Raw genomic sequence first — 15,604 nt, 5'->3', positions numbered from 1 at the left:
AGAGTTTCTGGGTTGAATGGCAAAGATCCTGAACAGAGGGGTTTTTTCATGTAAAAGTTATCACACTAGTCTATTATACAAGTGAAACTTGGAAATAAAACAATTCAAGGTCACGTGACTTGTCAAAAGATATTGATTGCAAATTAGGAGCCATTCTACAAACTGACAAGAAAAGCCGAAAGCTGAAAGAATTGACCAAGATATATGCATCTTAAGCAACCAATTCTTTTAAGGATTAAAGCTTTCTGGCAGGATTGGCTAGACTGCTGTCATGCTTACTGATGTTACTCATCACAGCTGCACACAACGGCAGACAAATACCACATTAGGAAAACACAAAAATGTCATTTGAGTGGAAATGTTATTTGATTCTGAATGCTACCTTTTCTTCCCTTCTTATTGAGTCCACTTACAAGGGTTTAATTAACCACGGCAGATTTTCTTACCCTTTGGGGATCAAAGATTCTTTGAAAATCTTATAGACTCTCTAGGTACAAGATAAATGCACACTGTACAATTAATTTCGGAGTATTTGTGAAGCCCCACATCCTTCCACTGGCTCCTTAGAAGTTCTCACGATAAAGGTGTAAGGGATGGCGAGGAAAAAACATTGAGGAAAAAAAAACAAAGATTTACCACTTTTAAGTATTTTTCTACTCCATGTACTACTTACTAACTTAAGTCACTCTTATACTTGTCAAAATACAGTATATTACCTTCTTCTTCACTTCCTACATATTTACGCACTACATTTGCCAAACCTTCCTGATTCATAAAGCTTCTTCCCTACTTGAAATACTATGATACAGAAGCAATTTAAAAATACACAGTCTTCACAAGCTTGAATCAGGTGGCAGTGAAAGTTTAGATTATGAACAAGCACACTCTTATCTTAGTCATATCTGCTATAAAGGAAAGCATCAAGTTATCTTAAACTATGAGTTTTATAACTGCCAGGTGGTCCCACAACTTCTTTTAGGATGTGGAGGTGTTCTAGCGTATGCCAGACACTTTCCAAACATTACCAGAGCTCTCAGGAGAAGGATGCTTCTTCCTCAATCTATTTCCAAGTGCTTATGACTCTAAGAAGGTTTATTATGAAGAATGGAGCCTAGAAATATTTGAGAAGTGAACACATTTCTTTTGAAAAATTTATTACATATTTTAGCTAATATTAGGTGTTGCTTCATTGTAAATAGCATTAGAAGGTTAGATTAGTTGGTTCATATATTCCTACAAAAATATTCTTCTTGCATATGATTATAAATGTGAGTTAAACTCTGATTAATATGACACTGAAATTTGAGAAAATATTAAATCATAACTTTTCTACTAAAATTTAAGAATATACTAACACACATATTATAAAATATACTTTGGGAAGTACTTACTTTATAAAGAGATTTGTCTTGAAATGCAAATGTAAGGAATATACAAGCTCCTTTCAATATAGATTATTATATATGGTTTTTTTAACAAATTGAAGTAATCACAATCCCCGTTTCACAGCACACTTATCATTGATCTATGCATGGTTCATTGTACCTAAATAGTCAGATAAATTCAATATCCATTATTCTTGGTGACATTTCCCCCTCACACAAAATGTGCGTCCTCCCTCCCTCTATTTCATTTTTACAGTAAATGGATATTCTTTTAGTAATCCTATCTCCCCTGACTTGGACTCAAGTCATCCAGACATGTATAAACTTTACTCATGCAAATGTGAAAGAACATCAGCCCGATGTTTAAAGTTTGAGGAAACATAATTCCTTTAAATATACAGAGCCATATTTTGACAGCTTAATTTTCACCCTTTCCAAAAACATAAAGAAGCAAGCAAGGGTGGAATGGGAAACTCAGGAAGTCATACAATCCAAGTCTGGTTATAGTTAACCCCTTAGGGGAAAAAGATCATCTATCTACTCACTTCTATTAAAAAAAACGCAGAGGAGTACGTAGATAGGAATAAAACCAGGGAGACTGGTTTTATTTTATTTTAGAAAGTCCAAAGGAGATGGAATTCTACAATGTCCCTGGAACACTTACCCCAGAGATAAACCAGACACCTCACAACAGAAGCACTGGGTTGATGCAGGACATTTCTACGAGCTACCAACCCATTGGCTAGTCACCTGAAGCCCTGCTAGCATTTGGGTCCACAGATATGAACTGCTATGAGCATAACTATACGGGTGCTCTAAATTTCAGCAGAACTAAAAAATGAATTTAAAAATAGTGTTTATAAATAATATATATTTCCTGCGCAGGAATTAGACTAAGTGCAATAACTAACAATACTGGCATATGCTTTTCTTAATTTTAAATCATTTCCTAAATGTTATGATATAGAAACCTAACTTGAGGCAAAAAGCACATTCAATAGAAACTGAAATCTCACTCACATATAAATGAAATTAATTTTAAGTCTCAATTTCTGGGAAAGACATAGAACCTTAATATGGAGAGCTTGACGTACATTATCGATGACCAACTCAAGGTTTCTCAGAGGTAGAATATATTTCTGAGGCATTTTACAGTGTTGGTTCACCAGATCAGTGAGGTGAGTTTGACAGGGTAGTAATGATGGAAAGCAATTACCATTTCACTGACACCCTCTGCTCATATGAAATGACCTTCCGAATCAGGCGCTCATTTCAGGCCCATGTTAACTGTCCTTTACACTGACAGACATCGTCAACAAGTATTTTGGAATGCTTCTTAATCTTTATGGCATTGGCACAATCATAAAAGAAAAGAATTTTAAAAACAGAGAACCTGATATATCTTGGACATGCTTTGGACTTTTCACAAAGGGCCAATTAAAGAGGCATCTCCAAACAGAATCTTGAAAGTAAACAGAAGCTGTTTTGTTCAGCTTATGATATATTTCACTACAACACAGTTTTCACAGGTTTAGAATTTTCCAGGTAAATATTCCAAAGCACACTTTTTAACCAATAACAGATGGAAAATATTGTCTCTATTTCCTAGCCAAGGAAATATGGACAAAAGGAAATTAAGAAACACTATACTAAGCCAAGCGAATGGATGACAACCATGCTGCAGCTAACCCAGGCGGAACACTGAAAGAGAATCAAGCACAATATTTATATACTTAGAGGGAAGAGTCTTGTTTCAGAAAAATATTTGGTACAGTTTCTGTTCAGTCACATTAAGAACACTGCAAAACCACAATTAAAACAAACTGGATTCATATTCAACACAACGGCATGTGTTTTTCAACCTGTAATCAATACCAAGAAATAGCTCCTTTTGGTTATTAAAATCCTGGAAAGAAGTCATAATTACTCCATCTGGGAATATGGCCTGTAAAGCATGAATACTTGAAACGAAAGGTCAATTTCTAATTCCAAGCCTCCGAATGATTTTCAAATTCCTTGAACAGAAAAAAGTAAATAAATAATTGTTTTCATGGCTGGGAGATCCCAATCAAGTTTGTTTAAATCAAGTCATTTGAGCCTAAGAAAAATACATAGTAATTTCATATATATATATATCATTTGGACCAGCAATTCTACTCCTAGGCATTTACTCAAGAGATACGAAAACACATTTACACAAAGATTTATACAAGAATGCTCATGTTTGATTCATTCACAATAGCCCAAACTGGAACAATCCAGATATCCAAGAACATGAGAAGGAACAAACCAAATTGTGGCAATTCATACAACCCAATATTATTCAGCAATAAAAAAGAATAAATTACTGAGCATGCAACTGCTTAGATGAAATCTATGGAAATCATACTAAGCTAAAGAAGCTGGACATAAAAGAATCCATGCTGTATGATTCCATTTTATGACGTTATAAAAATGTAAAAAGAATCTATGATGAAAAAATCAGAAGTAGTTGTCTCTGGCTGAGGGACAGGGATTACTTGGGAGGGGGACACAAGAGGACTTTCTGGGTGATATGAATGTTCTATAACTTGATAGGCTGTCAAAATAGTACAGTTGTACACATTTCAAAGTATCTACATTTTACCTCACAAGGAAAAAATAAAGAATAACCCTATATAGTGAGAGTAGATAGAGGTATAGACAAAACAGCAATGGCAAAATCTTGATCATTATTGAAGCTAGGTGATGGATAGAGGCATTTGTTATACTATTCTTTACTTTGCACATATTTGGCATTTTTCAAAATAAAAAGTTTTAAAATATACATCACTGAACCATACAATCAAATTTTTCATGACATGAAAATATAACTTTCAGCAAGCTTTCTCTGTAAGCAAAGGGCATTTCTTAAAAACCCATGGAGATACCCTGTGTCTGTTCTTCTCATAGAGAATTTGAAATAGAGCTCTTTATTTTTTTCAGCTCTCCTCACCCCTACCCCCAGCACATCTCCCATTGAATCGGATATCAGAGTGAATATGAAATGACTGTCTTAGCTACCACCAGATCCCAAATTAATTCTCTGGTCCCTCAAATATTTATTTCTAACAAATAATGGTGCAGATGGAGAAAACAACTGATTTGGCAGATTCCCACTTCAGTCTTTATTTTCTTCTCTGAAGACAGTGTTTTATAAATTAATGAGAAAATAGAAATTCAATTTTGAAAAAAAATCCTGATTTTTAGTCTATAATTCTTTCCAGCAAATCAAATTGGATTTATTTGATGATTTCATACTGAATGTTTTTTACCTCACTTTCTAAATAATGGCATAAAGTTTCAGAATAATAAAATCCATAGGCTACTAACCAAGGTCAATGGACTATGGACAGATAAGGCACAGTCATGTGCCAGTCACTGAACTTGTCTTATTAGTTTTCTAAATTTTGCCTGAGAAAAGTTCTATAATTTTCACAAGATATGCCCAAAGAATCAGAAGCACCATAGAGGGAATGAACTCAGGCTCAAACACAGCCATTTAAAGGTATAAAATCTTAATACCCTCCTAGGTCATAAGAGGATTATAATTGCACTTGGGTAATGAATCCTTCTCGACAGAACCTAACAAGAAGACTCAATTATTGCTATCAATCGGTTCTCTATGGCCAGCATAAGAGAAAACACTGAAATTAGCTAAAATTAAAAGTCCAAAATTACATGCTTTATACTCTCTCCTTACAAATATTTCTACCTATAATTTCCTTATTTTTCTATATCAAAGGAGAACTTCACAAGACATTAAATAGCAAACTTCCAAAAATGATCCTAAATGCCAGTATATTCATTCATTCATAAAACAGCTGAGGGTCTGCTGTGTAGCAGGCAGGTACTCTTCCATACAATAGAAATAGAACACTGAACAAAACAAAGTTCATGCCCTCCTGGAGCTTATGTTCTAGTAAGGGATGACAGGCTTACAAAAATGGTAGAGGATAATAAATGTCATAGAAGAGGATAAATCAGGGCAAAAAGGTATGCAGATTATTACTTAATATCAGCTGGCCAGGAAAGACCTCTCTGCTCAGAGTCTGACAATTAAGCCAAGCTAAAGAAAGTGAAGTTTCAGGATTCCAGGCAGAGCAACTAGCAAGTGGGCCAAAGACAAACTGCAAATTCAAGAAACATGGAGGCGGCCAGGCCAATGAAGAAGAAGTAGAATTAGGCTAAGTAGAAAAAGATGGAGGTGGGAGAGGGGGCAGAGGGGAAGGAGAAGGAGAAGAACACAAATTATCCAGGCTTTTGTAGAGCTACTAATGTGAAAGAGATGGGAAATCACCAGAGCACCATGAGCAGGAATGATCCTATCTAATGATTTTTAAGAGAACCACTCTAGCTGTGTGTGGAGAAACTATGGTAGGCAAACAAAGGTTGAAGCAGAAATACCAGTTCAATTTAGAGAGATCACGTTTTCAGAGGAATATTTTAACTTTGTTCATAGGCCGTGCTTTGTTATACTCAATAATTCCAATAATCAAAAGAGCAGTCAATCAAATTGCTCTCTTATTTGCCACTGCCTTTGGTGTTAGAGTTTTTAAAGGAGAAGCAAGAATCTTTGTATGTTACTTTTCAGGCTCTAATTGAACCTACTGGATAGTGGCTTCCCTTATCTGAATTGACCTAATAGATTAATAAAACAAAATTGTTAGCTTCCCAATCATCCTTTTCAAAAATATTCCCTTACAAAATATCACAAAACAAATAGTTTAACTTGCATGGTGAGATACAACAGGTTTCAGATTATTGCAGTTACCATAAGCCTCTTAACAACGTATGTACATTTTAGTGGTGAAACTCTTTTTAAAAATATACCTGAAAGAAGATAAATAAAAATATATTGCAAACCATAAAACCCATCAACACTCTCCTAGACTTCTGTTTCGCAGTTAATTTTTGAAATCCCTTTTGTAATGAAAATAGGCTCTCAATAACTCTCCTATATCTAATTTCCTTAAGTTTAGTGAATAATATGTCTACATAGCCTCACCCAAACCATATTATCACTTTCAGTTATAAAATCTCAGAAGGAAACCACCAAACATTGCATACATTTCAGGACTTTTATTGACACTGAATGTTATTAATTGATTCACAAAGGTGTCAGAACCACTCTCGTCCCTGCACACTTTCATGATTTCATCCTGTGAGTAGAGCACTCTGATAAATTAAATCATCCTGATGTATCATGAATCACAGCTGGCATCCCTGAGTATTGCTCTTGGATGATGAGCAAGCAGTACAAAATAAGATGCTGATTCCACTCTAAAACCTCATTTTCAGCATCTTGCATAATGTTATGAAGGAGGGTTTTTAAACAAAAGCAAATGCTATAATATAATTTGCTTTGGTTGTATAGAAGCCTAATGCCACTTCTCAGAAAACTGAGGGTTTTTTCCTTTCCTAAATAACAGGCAACATCTACAGTAGTGAAGGGAAATGGCATGGGGGATGAGGAGCATTTATTAAAATAGATAATACAGCCTTCTGCTTGCCAGTGGAGCTTAAACCGGGGGAAAGAGGTAGGAAGTGGGGGTCTTTTTCAGCCTCATATACCAAAGCTACATCTCCTCGCCCTCAGTATTATAGTGTGAAAAATCTCTCTCGTTTAAGTTCTACTAACAAATAAAGAAATTTCCCTCTCTGGGAATAGGCATTTGCTGTACTAACATCAGTCCGGTCCTTATCTGTACCCCTTTCATTTTCCCCTTCCTTCAATTACAACCTCCTATTTCATTTTGTTTTGTTTCATCTTAGGGTACTGAAGGCATTTCTTGCAAACTGCCTTAAGTCCTTCCTGGGATACGGAAAGAGAGAAATAAATAATAATAAAAAAAAAAAAGATTTTTTTTCCCTCCAGGTCTAAATTTAAACATAGCAGACGGGGAGAGGGGAGAGATGGTGAAACGGTGTGTGGGTGTCTATTGCAAGAATTCTCGGTCTCTCAGGAAGAAAAAGATAGGGAATAAAACGCTAAAGGGATTTGAAAAGTGTGTGCGTCCAGTCTCTCCCGGGGCGAAAGAAGAGTCAAGGCAGAACCGAGGGAGAAGAAAAAGATCAATCGAAGCAGTGTTCTCCGCACCTCCTCCCTTCCTACATGCGCACACACACACACACACACACACACACACACACACTCTTCCCGACCCTTCCCCACCCTACTGCAGTGATGTGCGCTTCCCAGAAAGCTCATCAACCAACCGGCAGATTCCCGACACCAGAACAGAAGACCCGGTCCTGGGCAGGCTGTGCTGGGAGATCGCAGAGATCGGGAGGAGTAGGGAACAGGCGACCGCAAGCGACTGGCGAGGGATGGAGCGAGGAAGCCAGCGAGGCCAGAAAGGATAGCAAGCCGAGCTGGGAAGGCTGCCGGGCCCTACCTGGAACAGTCGAGGTGGAGGACGCCACCGGCAGCTCTGGCCTCTCCTCCTCAGCTTCCTCCCGCTGCTGCTGCTGCTGCTGCTGCTGCTGCTGTTGCTGGATGAGGCTGAGGTCGGAGCGGCTGAGCTCGGCTCTGGCGGCCGCGGGGACCAGCCGCGCCTTCAGCAGCACGGCGGCCAGGCCGAGGAGCAGGGTGCAGGGGACGCGTCGGCAGAGCCTCGCCATGGCCAAGAGCCAGCGGGCCGCGGCGGCATATTGCGGGGCTCCGGGCGGCAGCGGGCGCCAGGACTGCGGGCTCACGGCCGCGCCCGCTCGCTCGCTCTCCCTCACCGGCCCTGCGCCGCACACCCTCCGAGAGTAGGCGGAGGAAAAGGGGGGAATTTGCATCCTCGTGCACGTGACGCGCGGGGAGGGGCGAGACGGGCGCCTGGGCCCCGCGTCCCGCAGCCACCCGCCGGCTAGCTGCTCTGGGGGGGCGTGTACCGCGCTGTGCCGGGGCTCCCTGCAGGATGGAGGCTTCGGACGAAGGGTAGACCCGACAGGAGAGCTTTTCCGAGGACTACAGACTTCAGGTCCTCCAGCCCCTTCCCAAGCACCAGGAATGTTCACAGCACCAACTAATCAGGATTTGATTGATGGTTTTAAGCATGCGGTAGCCAATCAAAACATACTCAACACTTTAAAGTGCACAGGTTTTTATTTCTTTATTTTAGAAGAAACCGAGAGGGCAATTCATAGTCTATAATCTTGCAATAAAGAAAGCACAACATGAAAACTACTTTGCTTTTCGCCCTAGACCGAATCCATTTTGCCCCCACAGAGAAATATTGAAATTAGGGGACAAGCGCGTCTAGCCCCAGAAAGTGGCGTCTTTTTTTCTGGATGCGTATGAAAAATGGGGGGCATAATCACTTACTTTCCCCTTCTCTTCTGCCATACTCTTCTGTGAGTCTTTCGCCCTTCGGCCCCACCTTACCTCTTTTGGGCTGCTACCCTAACCTTCATTCCTGTAGGGGCTGGGATTTTCAGTCCTGTCAGTAAAGGTTTGTGTGTAAAATGTATGATTTACTCTCAGTATTTGCAACTACTGTTATGCCCATGTTATGGGTAGAAATCTGAGACAGAGAGAGGTAAGTAACTGACTGATGATGATCCAGCAGGTGATGGCGAGTTGAGAATGATCCCAGTTTAATTCCAAAACCCGGGGTCTCTTAACCGTATAGACTTTGCTGTATCACTGGTTCGCTAGAGACTAAACTGCATCACTCCAGATTTTTTATTAAACTTGCCTTTTTTGCACAAGTGGGGATTTCTTCATATTTCATAAAATAGTCTTAATTATATTTTATCTAAATTGCAGATCCTACTTGTATTTGTTCAAAAAATGTTTCACTAAATGTGAACTAGGTGCATACCATGTGTCAGCATTTAATTAGATGCTTGGAAAAAGTAAGATACAACCCCTGCCTTGTAAGGGCTCACCAGAGGAAACATAAATTATTATCCAGTGTGGGGTTCAACCGGAGAAGCATTCAACAGTACAGAGGTTACACAGAACTGGAAGAAATTAAATATCAGGTGTATGGACCGTGGTGGCTGGAAACCCTGGGGAGGTGGGGTTTAAAGGAGACTAAAGACTTCCCCAAGCACATAAGAGCGACCGGGTTGTCTAAATAGTAGAGCAGTGTGTGTGGGTGTACAAAGCCCAGATGTGTGTAATAACCCAAAAACCTTGGAAAACCAGGGTCAATGATTGTGACAGCAGGGTGTAGCAGTGTTTTGTAAGGAAGAGAATGGGACCAGATCATTAAAATAATAACAATAGCAAGCACCTCTATAGCACTTACTGTGTACCAGGCACTGTTAAAACACTTGATATATGTCAACTCCTGTAATAACCTTGGATGCTATATAAGGAAATTGAAACTCACACTGCACACAGATATGAACTACTGAAAGAAATGAAGCAGGGAAGAGACTCCCTACCAACAACAAAGGATCACTTTTCTAGCAGTATGGAGGGTAGATTAGAGGGGAATGGATTTCAGTTTAGAGCTGTTTGCAAACCCCATGAGATTTTGAGGCCTGTGGAAACAGAAAGGAGAGGAAAGGAACCAGGACATTCACTATTTATCTAGGATCAATAGAGATGGTTAATTGGTTGGGAGGTTGATCAGGGGAGAGGTGGGTGTGTCTAGTACAACACCAACATTTCCATATTGAAATCTTGCGTGGCTGCTTATAACATAATCAAGACTGGCTGTGATACAGACTGTAATAGACCTGGAATGATGGGACATGCCTTGTTGAGCTGTAGTCTCTTTGCATTTGAAGTGCCTTTGGGGCATCTCAGAATACAGTTGATACAGGGGATTTGGCTGATTGTTGATGTTCGTATTTATCTTTATGTGTGTCATTCACATTTCCAACTTGCTAGAAAAGAATAAACTTCTCAGAAGTACAAAGTTATTATTTGGTCAAGGGTATGTAAATAGTGTCTATAAAGCCCATGAAGTAAAATAACATTATTATTAATAATAATAATGAGGCATGTCACATTATCATATTATAGATTGAAAAGGAGACCCTACAAAGTAGTTATCATTATCCTATTTAACAAACAGCAATACAAGTTCAGAAAGGCTTCTTATCCTGCCCAAGGCTACTCTAATGGTAACTGATTTACAATGATTTACTTTATCTGTTTGAAATTTTCACCCTGAGCTTATAGTACTCTTGTAGTGATTTTTAAACAAAAATAAACCATGCAGAATGCTAGTGATCAATGAAAGGGAGGGGTAAAGGGTATGGTATGTATGAATTTTCTTTTTATTTCTTTTTCTGAATTAATGCAAATGTTCTAAGAAATGACTATGATGATAAATATACAACTGTGTGTTGAAATTGTGTTACTGATTATATATGTAGAATGGAATGATCATATGGTAAGAATGTTTGTGTTTGTATGTTCATATGTTTAATAAATAAAATAAAAAGAAAAACATAAAAAATAAACTATGCAGGCCAAATAATTATTCAGAATACAAATGCCAAAATGAAGCCCCTCACATTGAACACCTTTGTTCCAGCACAGCTTTGCCTGTCCTGTGTGATCAGGAGCTATGGGGAGGGGGGAGCTGAATGTATCCAGCCTTCATTTGGCCCCTCAAGCTGTTTTTACTACATTTTCTTCCAAGTTACCTCTGCTCCTGGAGAGAAGAAGGAGAAAATGGAAATGACTCCAAAAACCTGACTGGCAGATCAGAGAATAGGAACTCTGCCAGGATTTCAGTCATCCAGCCTTGTGGTGGCAAAACCATCTTTAATATATTAGAAGCTGACTCGAGGCAATGGCACTGATTCACAGGCCCCAATAGTGAGTGAACATCAAATCCTTCAGTAGTAAGTCTGGTTAAAGAGATAATATGTTTCATCAATAAAGAGCATTTAGATAGGTTTTAAATGTTCCATTATCCATATTTAAAGTTTTTGCTTAATTTCTGTGCAATATACAGAAGCCATATTATCTGATACAATCAAAACTAGTAATTAATGAATCACAAATGTTGGTTTTAAAGTTGAGAGATAAAAATCAATATATCTTAAATATATCTTAAGCCATTTATTTTATCTCAAAATGAGTACATGTATATTCATTCACCCATCTTTCAATCACATCTCCAGGGAGATGATCTAATTACAGTTTCAAACATACAATGCTGAATAAAAGGATTAGAAGAAACGGCTGCCTTTACAACATGGGATTAGGATTAAAACATGGCTTTTCTAGGGGACATCCTCTCAAACCAGCACATCCTGCTTGCATTCTCTCCCTCTCTCTCTCTCTCTCATTCTGTTTGCCTCGCTAAAGATCTTTTTAGCTAAAAGTCTTTCTGGAGTCTTTCCCTAGAATTTAACTTAGTTTTAATAGGAAAATACACTTCTTTTGAATTCATATTTCATCCATTTCTTATAACATGAAGAACTGGCAAAATCAAGTTCGTGAACAAACATAACTGACTTTTGGCCCACACTCAAATCAGGTGATGGGGGCAAAAACAAATGAGCACATAAAATGAGGTACCTGCATGTGCCTTAGATGTCCTGTCAGGATGTTTTACAAAGGAATGGAAAATACCAATTAATCCAGGAAATTATTTTCACGACCATGATCCATGATAACGTTTCAAGCATAATATGTGATCTTTAATGTTAGAAATTCTTCATTTTTACAAAATTCTTTGAGCCATCAGAAAACAAAAGTATAATACTATACATATAGTATGTAACAATTCTTCCCTACTTGAGAGGGAAGGTGTCTCCCCATCACTCTTAGCATAAAGTACAAAATCCGTAACATGAGTTTCAAAGCCCTTTATCATCTGTCTCCTGATTATTCAGGCTCATCTTTTAATATTTCCTACACTCACATATAAAGAAGGAAGGATTTCTTTTATATCCTCCAACCAGACTTAACTAGGTTGTCTCTAGGCTTTACATTTGTTATTCCTCTGCCTGGAACTCTACTCATTCACCTCTTTAACTGATAAACTCCCAGGGAGCCTTGAAGGCTCAGCTTAAATATCTCTTCCCCCAGTATACATTTCCTGACACCTTTAACTTTGATTAGGTGCCCCTACCAGAAGTTTGCATGCCACCCCATATTTTTCTTTATGACACTATCACTTATATTGTCTAGTGTAGGTTTCACAAAGGCAGGGACCATCATGTTTACTGTTATCTCTCCAATTGCTGTCTTATGCCTGATACTGATTATTCGACTGATTAGCTGGTTGCTTAAATCAATAAATCATCTTTAAGAGACAGAACTATCGATGAGGAGTGGACGACCCTGGAATTAGACTGCTCTGGTGTCTACCACCCACAACCTATGTGACTTACATAAGACTCTAGGCCTCAGTTTCATCATCTGTGTAGTGGGAGGAATAATAGAACCTAAGGTAGGTAAGAAAATGAGATAACATGTAAAAAAAAAAAACAGCAGAGTTTCTGGCATAGAAACTACTCAGTAAATGTTGACTTTCATTTCTCTTGTTGATGTTATATATGATCATGTATGGTTATTCTAAGAAGAAGGCATTCTTTCTGTAAGTAAACCAGATCTCCAGTTCTGTCATTGAATAATCGCCTAACCATAACTGCTTTAGGCTTCCCTTAAGAGGCAAGGGTGGTCCAGTGGGAAGAAAGTGAAATTAGTTACTGCTAGGTCATCTCTATTACTTAGGAATCACTACCTGTGGGACAATTGAGCAATTACCGTTTAGGTTTGATTTTTTACTAGTAATTTTGTATCACATGGTGGTGAAATGCTTGGCTCTGGTTTACTAGTAGAGATTTAAGTGAGAATTGGTATTATTAAAAAGTAAGAGATTTACTTAAAAAAAATTTTTTTTCCCCTTCATTTTCTCACTAAGGTCTACTGAAGAATTCAACATCTTGACTTATCTGACAACTAGGTAATATATCCATGATTTTTTCCTTAAATTTGAATTATAAAATAATTTCAAACTTACAGGACAGTTACAAAAATGCAAAAATAATACAAAACTCATCCAGAGAACGCCAACAATTTTAACATTTTGACACATTTGCCGAAACAGTCCTTTCTCCTTCCTTCCTTCCATCTGTCTCTCCCTCATTCTCTATCATCTATTTTCTAAACATTTGAATAGTAATGCTTCCATGTACATTCCATAAGAACAATAATATTCACTTATGCAACCAGCTTAAGTGCAGTTATCAAGAAATTTAACATTGATATAAAGCTAATGTTCTATATTACACTTTTTTCATAGATCTTCTGAGGTTTCAATGTTAAAAACTGGGGTGTTTCTAATATTCATATATATATTTCACATGTAGATTGCCTTATTTTGAAGAAATGATTGAAGTAATTTCACTGCCCAAGAGTAGAATCATGGAACACTTAGAAATGTAAAGATTTCCCAAGTCCTATAATGGTAGAGTAGCTAGTATCAGATAACAATGATAAACTTTGAATGACACAGAAAAATGAAAAATTCTGAAGGCAGTGGACAGTTACCAAAGGCAAGCTAGAAATTGGAGGAAATTCAACTCTTAAAGAAAGGAACCTCACTTTTCCACTGAGGAGTCTTCCTATAGTGTGGATTGAATGCAAACAGAAAGATGCACACTCATTTCCTGGAATGATGGGACTTCCACAGTCCATAGTCAAAAAGCCTTGTAACTAATTAAGACCCAAACTCCAATCTTTTGTTTCTCTTGCAGTGAGCAGAAGCCGGACTACCTGCTTAGCTCTTTGAGCCTCCCAGCTGTTGTTTTCCTCCTGGGTTACTTAGTAGTCTCACTTGTACATGTACAGTTCAGGGGTCAGTCAAGGATTTGAGAGGAAATTTTGTCCCCCTCCACTCCTGTTCTGTGGCTACTTCCATTCCTGGATTTCCCCCTCCCTCAATTTCTAGCCGCTATGGAAGTCCCATCATTCCACTCTGCCATTATAGGACTTGGGAAATCTTTACATTTTTAAGTGTTCTATGATTCTACTCTTGGGCAGTGAAATTACTTACAATCATTTCTTCCAAATAAGGCAATCTATATATGAATATTAGAAAAGCCATTCCCATCCAATTCCTGTGATTATGTTTCTCTTCAGACTGGATAAAGACAGACCATTTTGAATATAACCTAACCAAAGAATGTTTGGTAATTCTGGTCCATTCAAGGCTTGAGTAGGCTTTTCATTAGAAACAAACTCAAATAAAGTAAATAAGTAATAAGGTCCTAATCTAGTATAAAAAACAGAAGTCTTTGTGGGGATCAGGGTAACCTACAAATTATTTGACCATCTTTGAACAGCTGTTAGTCAGCTCCACTGTTGTCTCTGGGCAAGAATGCAGGGCCCAATCCCCCAGAATGTCCCAGCTTTCAAGAGAACTTAGAATTCCTGTCTTTTATGTGAACTTTTCCAAATCATTAATGTTGACAACCAGATTGTATATTCTGAAAAACACTTTGCAGTCGAAACAAAACACATCTGGCCGTGGGCCACCAATTTGTGGCAGTGCCCCTGATCCTTGTCCACTGGAATTGTTTGTTCTAACTGCTGTCATGATGCCAAGTCTGCTATCTTGATGCCAAACTTGCCTTTCCCTCTTTCCCCTAATATTGTCCTAGGTCTGACTACCTCAGTTTTTATTTGTCTTTCCTTATCTACAGTATGTACTTTTTTCTTTCTTCTTCGCATCTTTGCTCAACAGGTGAAACTGTTCAAGTCTTTTCCATCTAAAAACAAACACTTCCCTAATTTTGCTTCCACCCCAAACTGCAGCCCTGGTTTTTCCCCTCGAAGCCAAGTCATGACATTCACTTTACTTTCCTTCCACCTCTCAACCCACTGCTATCTGGCTTCTGTGGTGCGTTTGCACAACTGAAGCTGCTCTCCTTAAAGTCACTAACAACCTCCAGCTCAAGCATCCTACTTGGTTTCTTTATGATACTTATGTCACCTTTTCCTTTTACCTCTAGCCAGTTCTCCTCCCGAGGCTCCTTGTCATCCTTTTGCCCTGTGCTCCTTTTAGTGTTACAATTTAGTGTGCTGCCTTCTTGTCTCCTTACTTTACCCATCTCCCCATGGATGAACAATCTCATTCGTAGCTTTCACTATCACCTATATTACAAATCTGAAATCTGTTTCTCCAGCTTTGATCTTAGGTTTACAACACCCTGATGGAAATTTCCATTAAGATCTGCCAAACTTACTGTATCTTTTCTCCTCCTAACCTCTCTGCTGTCTTCAAAAT

At 38.4% G+C, this 15,604-nt stretch overlaps 1 protein-coding gene across 1 annotated transcript in view; it reads right to left on the bottom strand.

Annotated features, from left to right (window-relative positions):
* FAM171B (family with sequence similarity 171 member B) overlaps nucleotides 1–8,101 on the bottom strand; it is an 88,205-nt gene extending 80,104 nt beyond the window's left edge. Inside the window, exon 1 of the mRNA XM_077154384.1 lies at nucleotides 7,802–8,101. Within this exon, the coding sequence (XP_077010499.1) occupies nucleotides 7,802–8,027 (226 nt within the window). The 5' untranslated portion in view covers nucleotides 8,028–8,101. The remainder of the gene's footprint in view (nucleotides 1–7,801) is intronic.
* Nucleotides 8,102–15,604: the final 7,503 nt, after the last annotated feature.

This window comes from Tamandua tetradactyla, chromosome 3 (assembly GCF_023851605.1).
Source record: "Tamandua tetradactyla isolate mTamTet1 chromosome 3, mTamTet1.pri, whole genome shotgun sequence".
NCBI classification, from domain to species: domain Eukaryota; kingdom Metazoa; phylum Chordata; class Mammalia; order Pilosa; family Myrmecophagidae; genus Tamandua; species Tamandua tetradactyla.
This window is presented reverse-complemented; position numbering and strand designations above follow the sequence as displayed.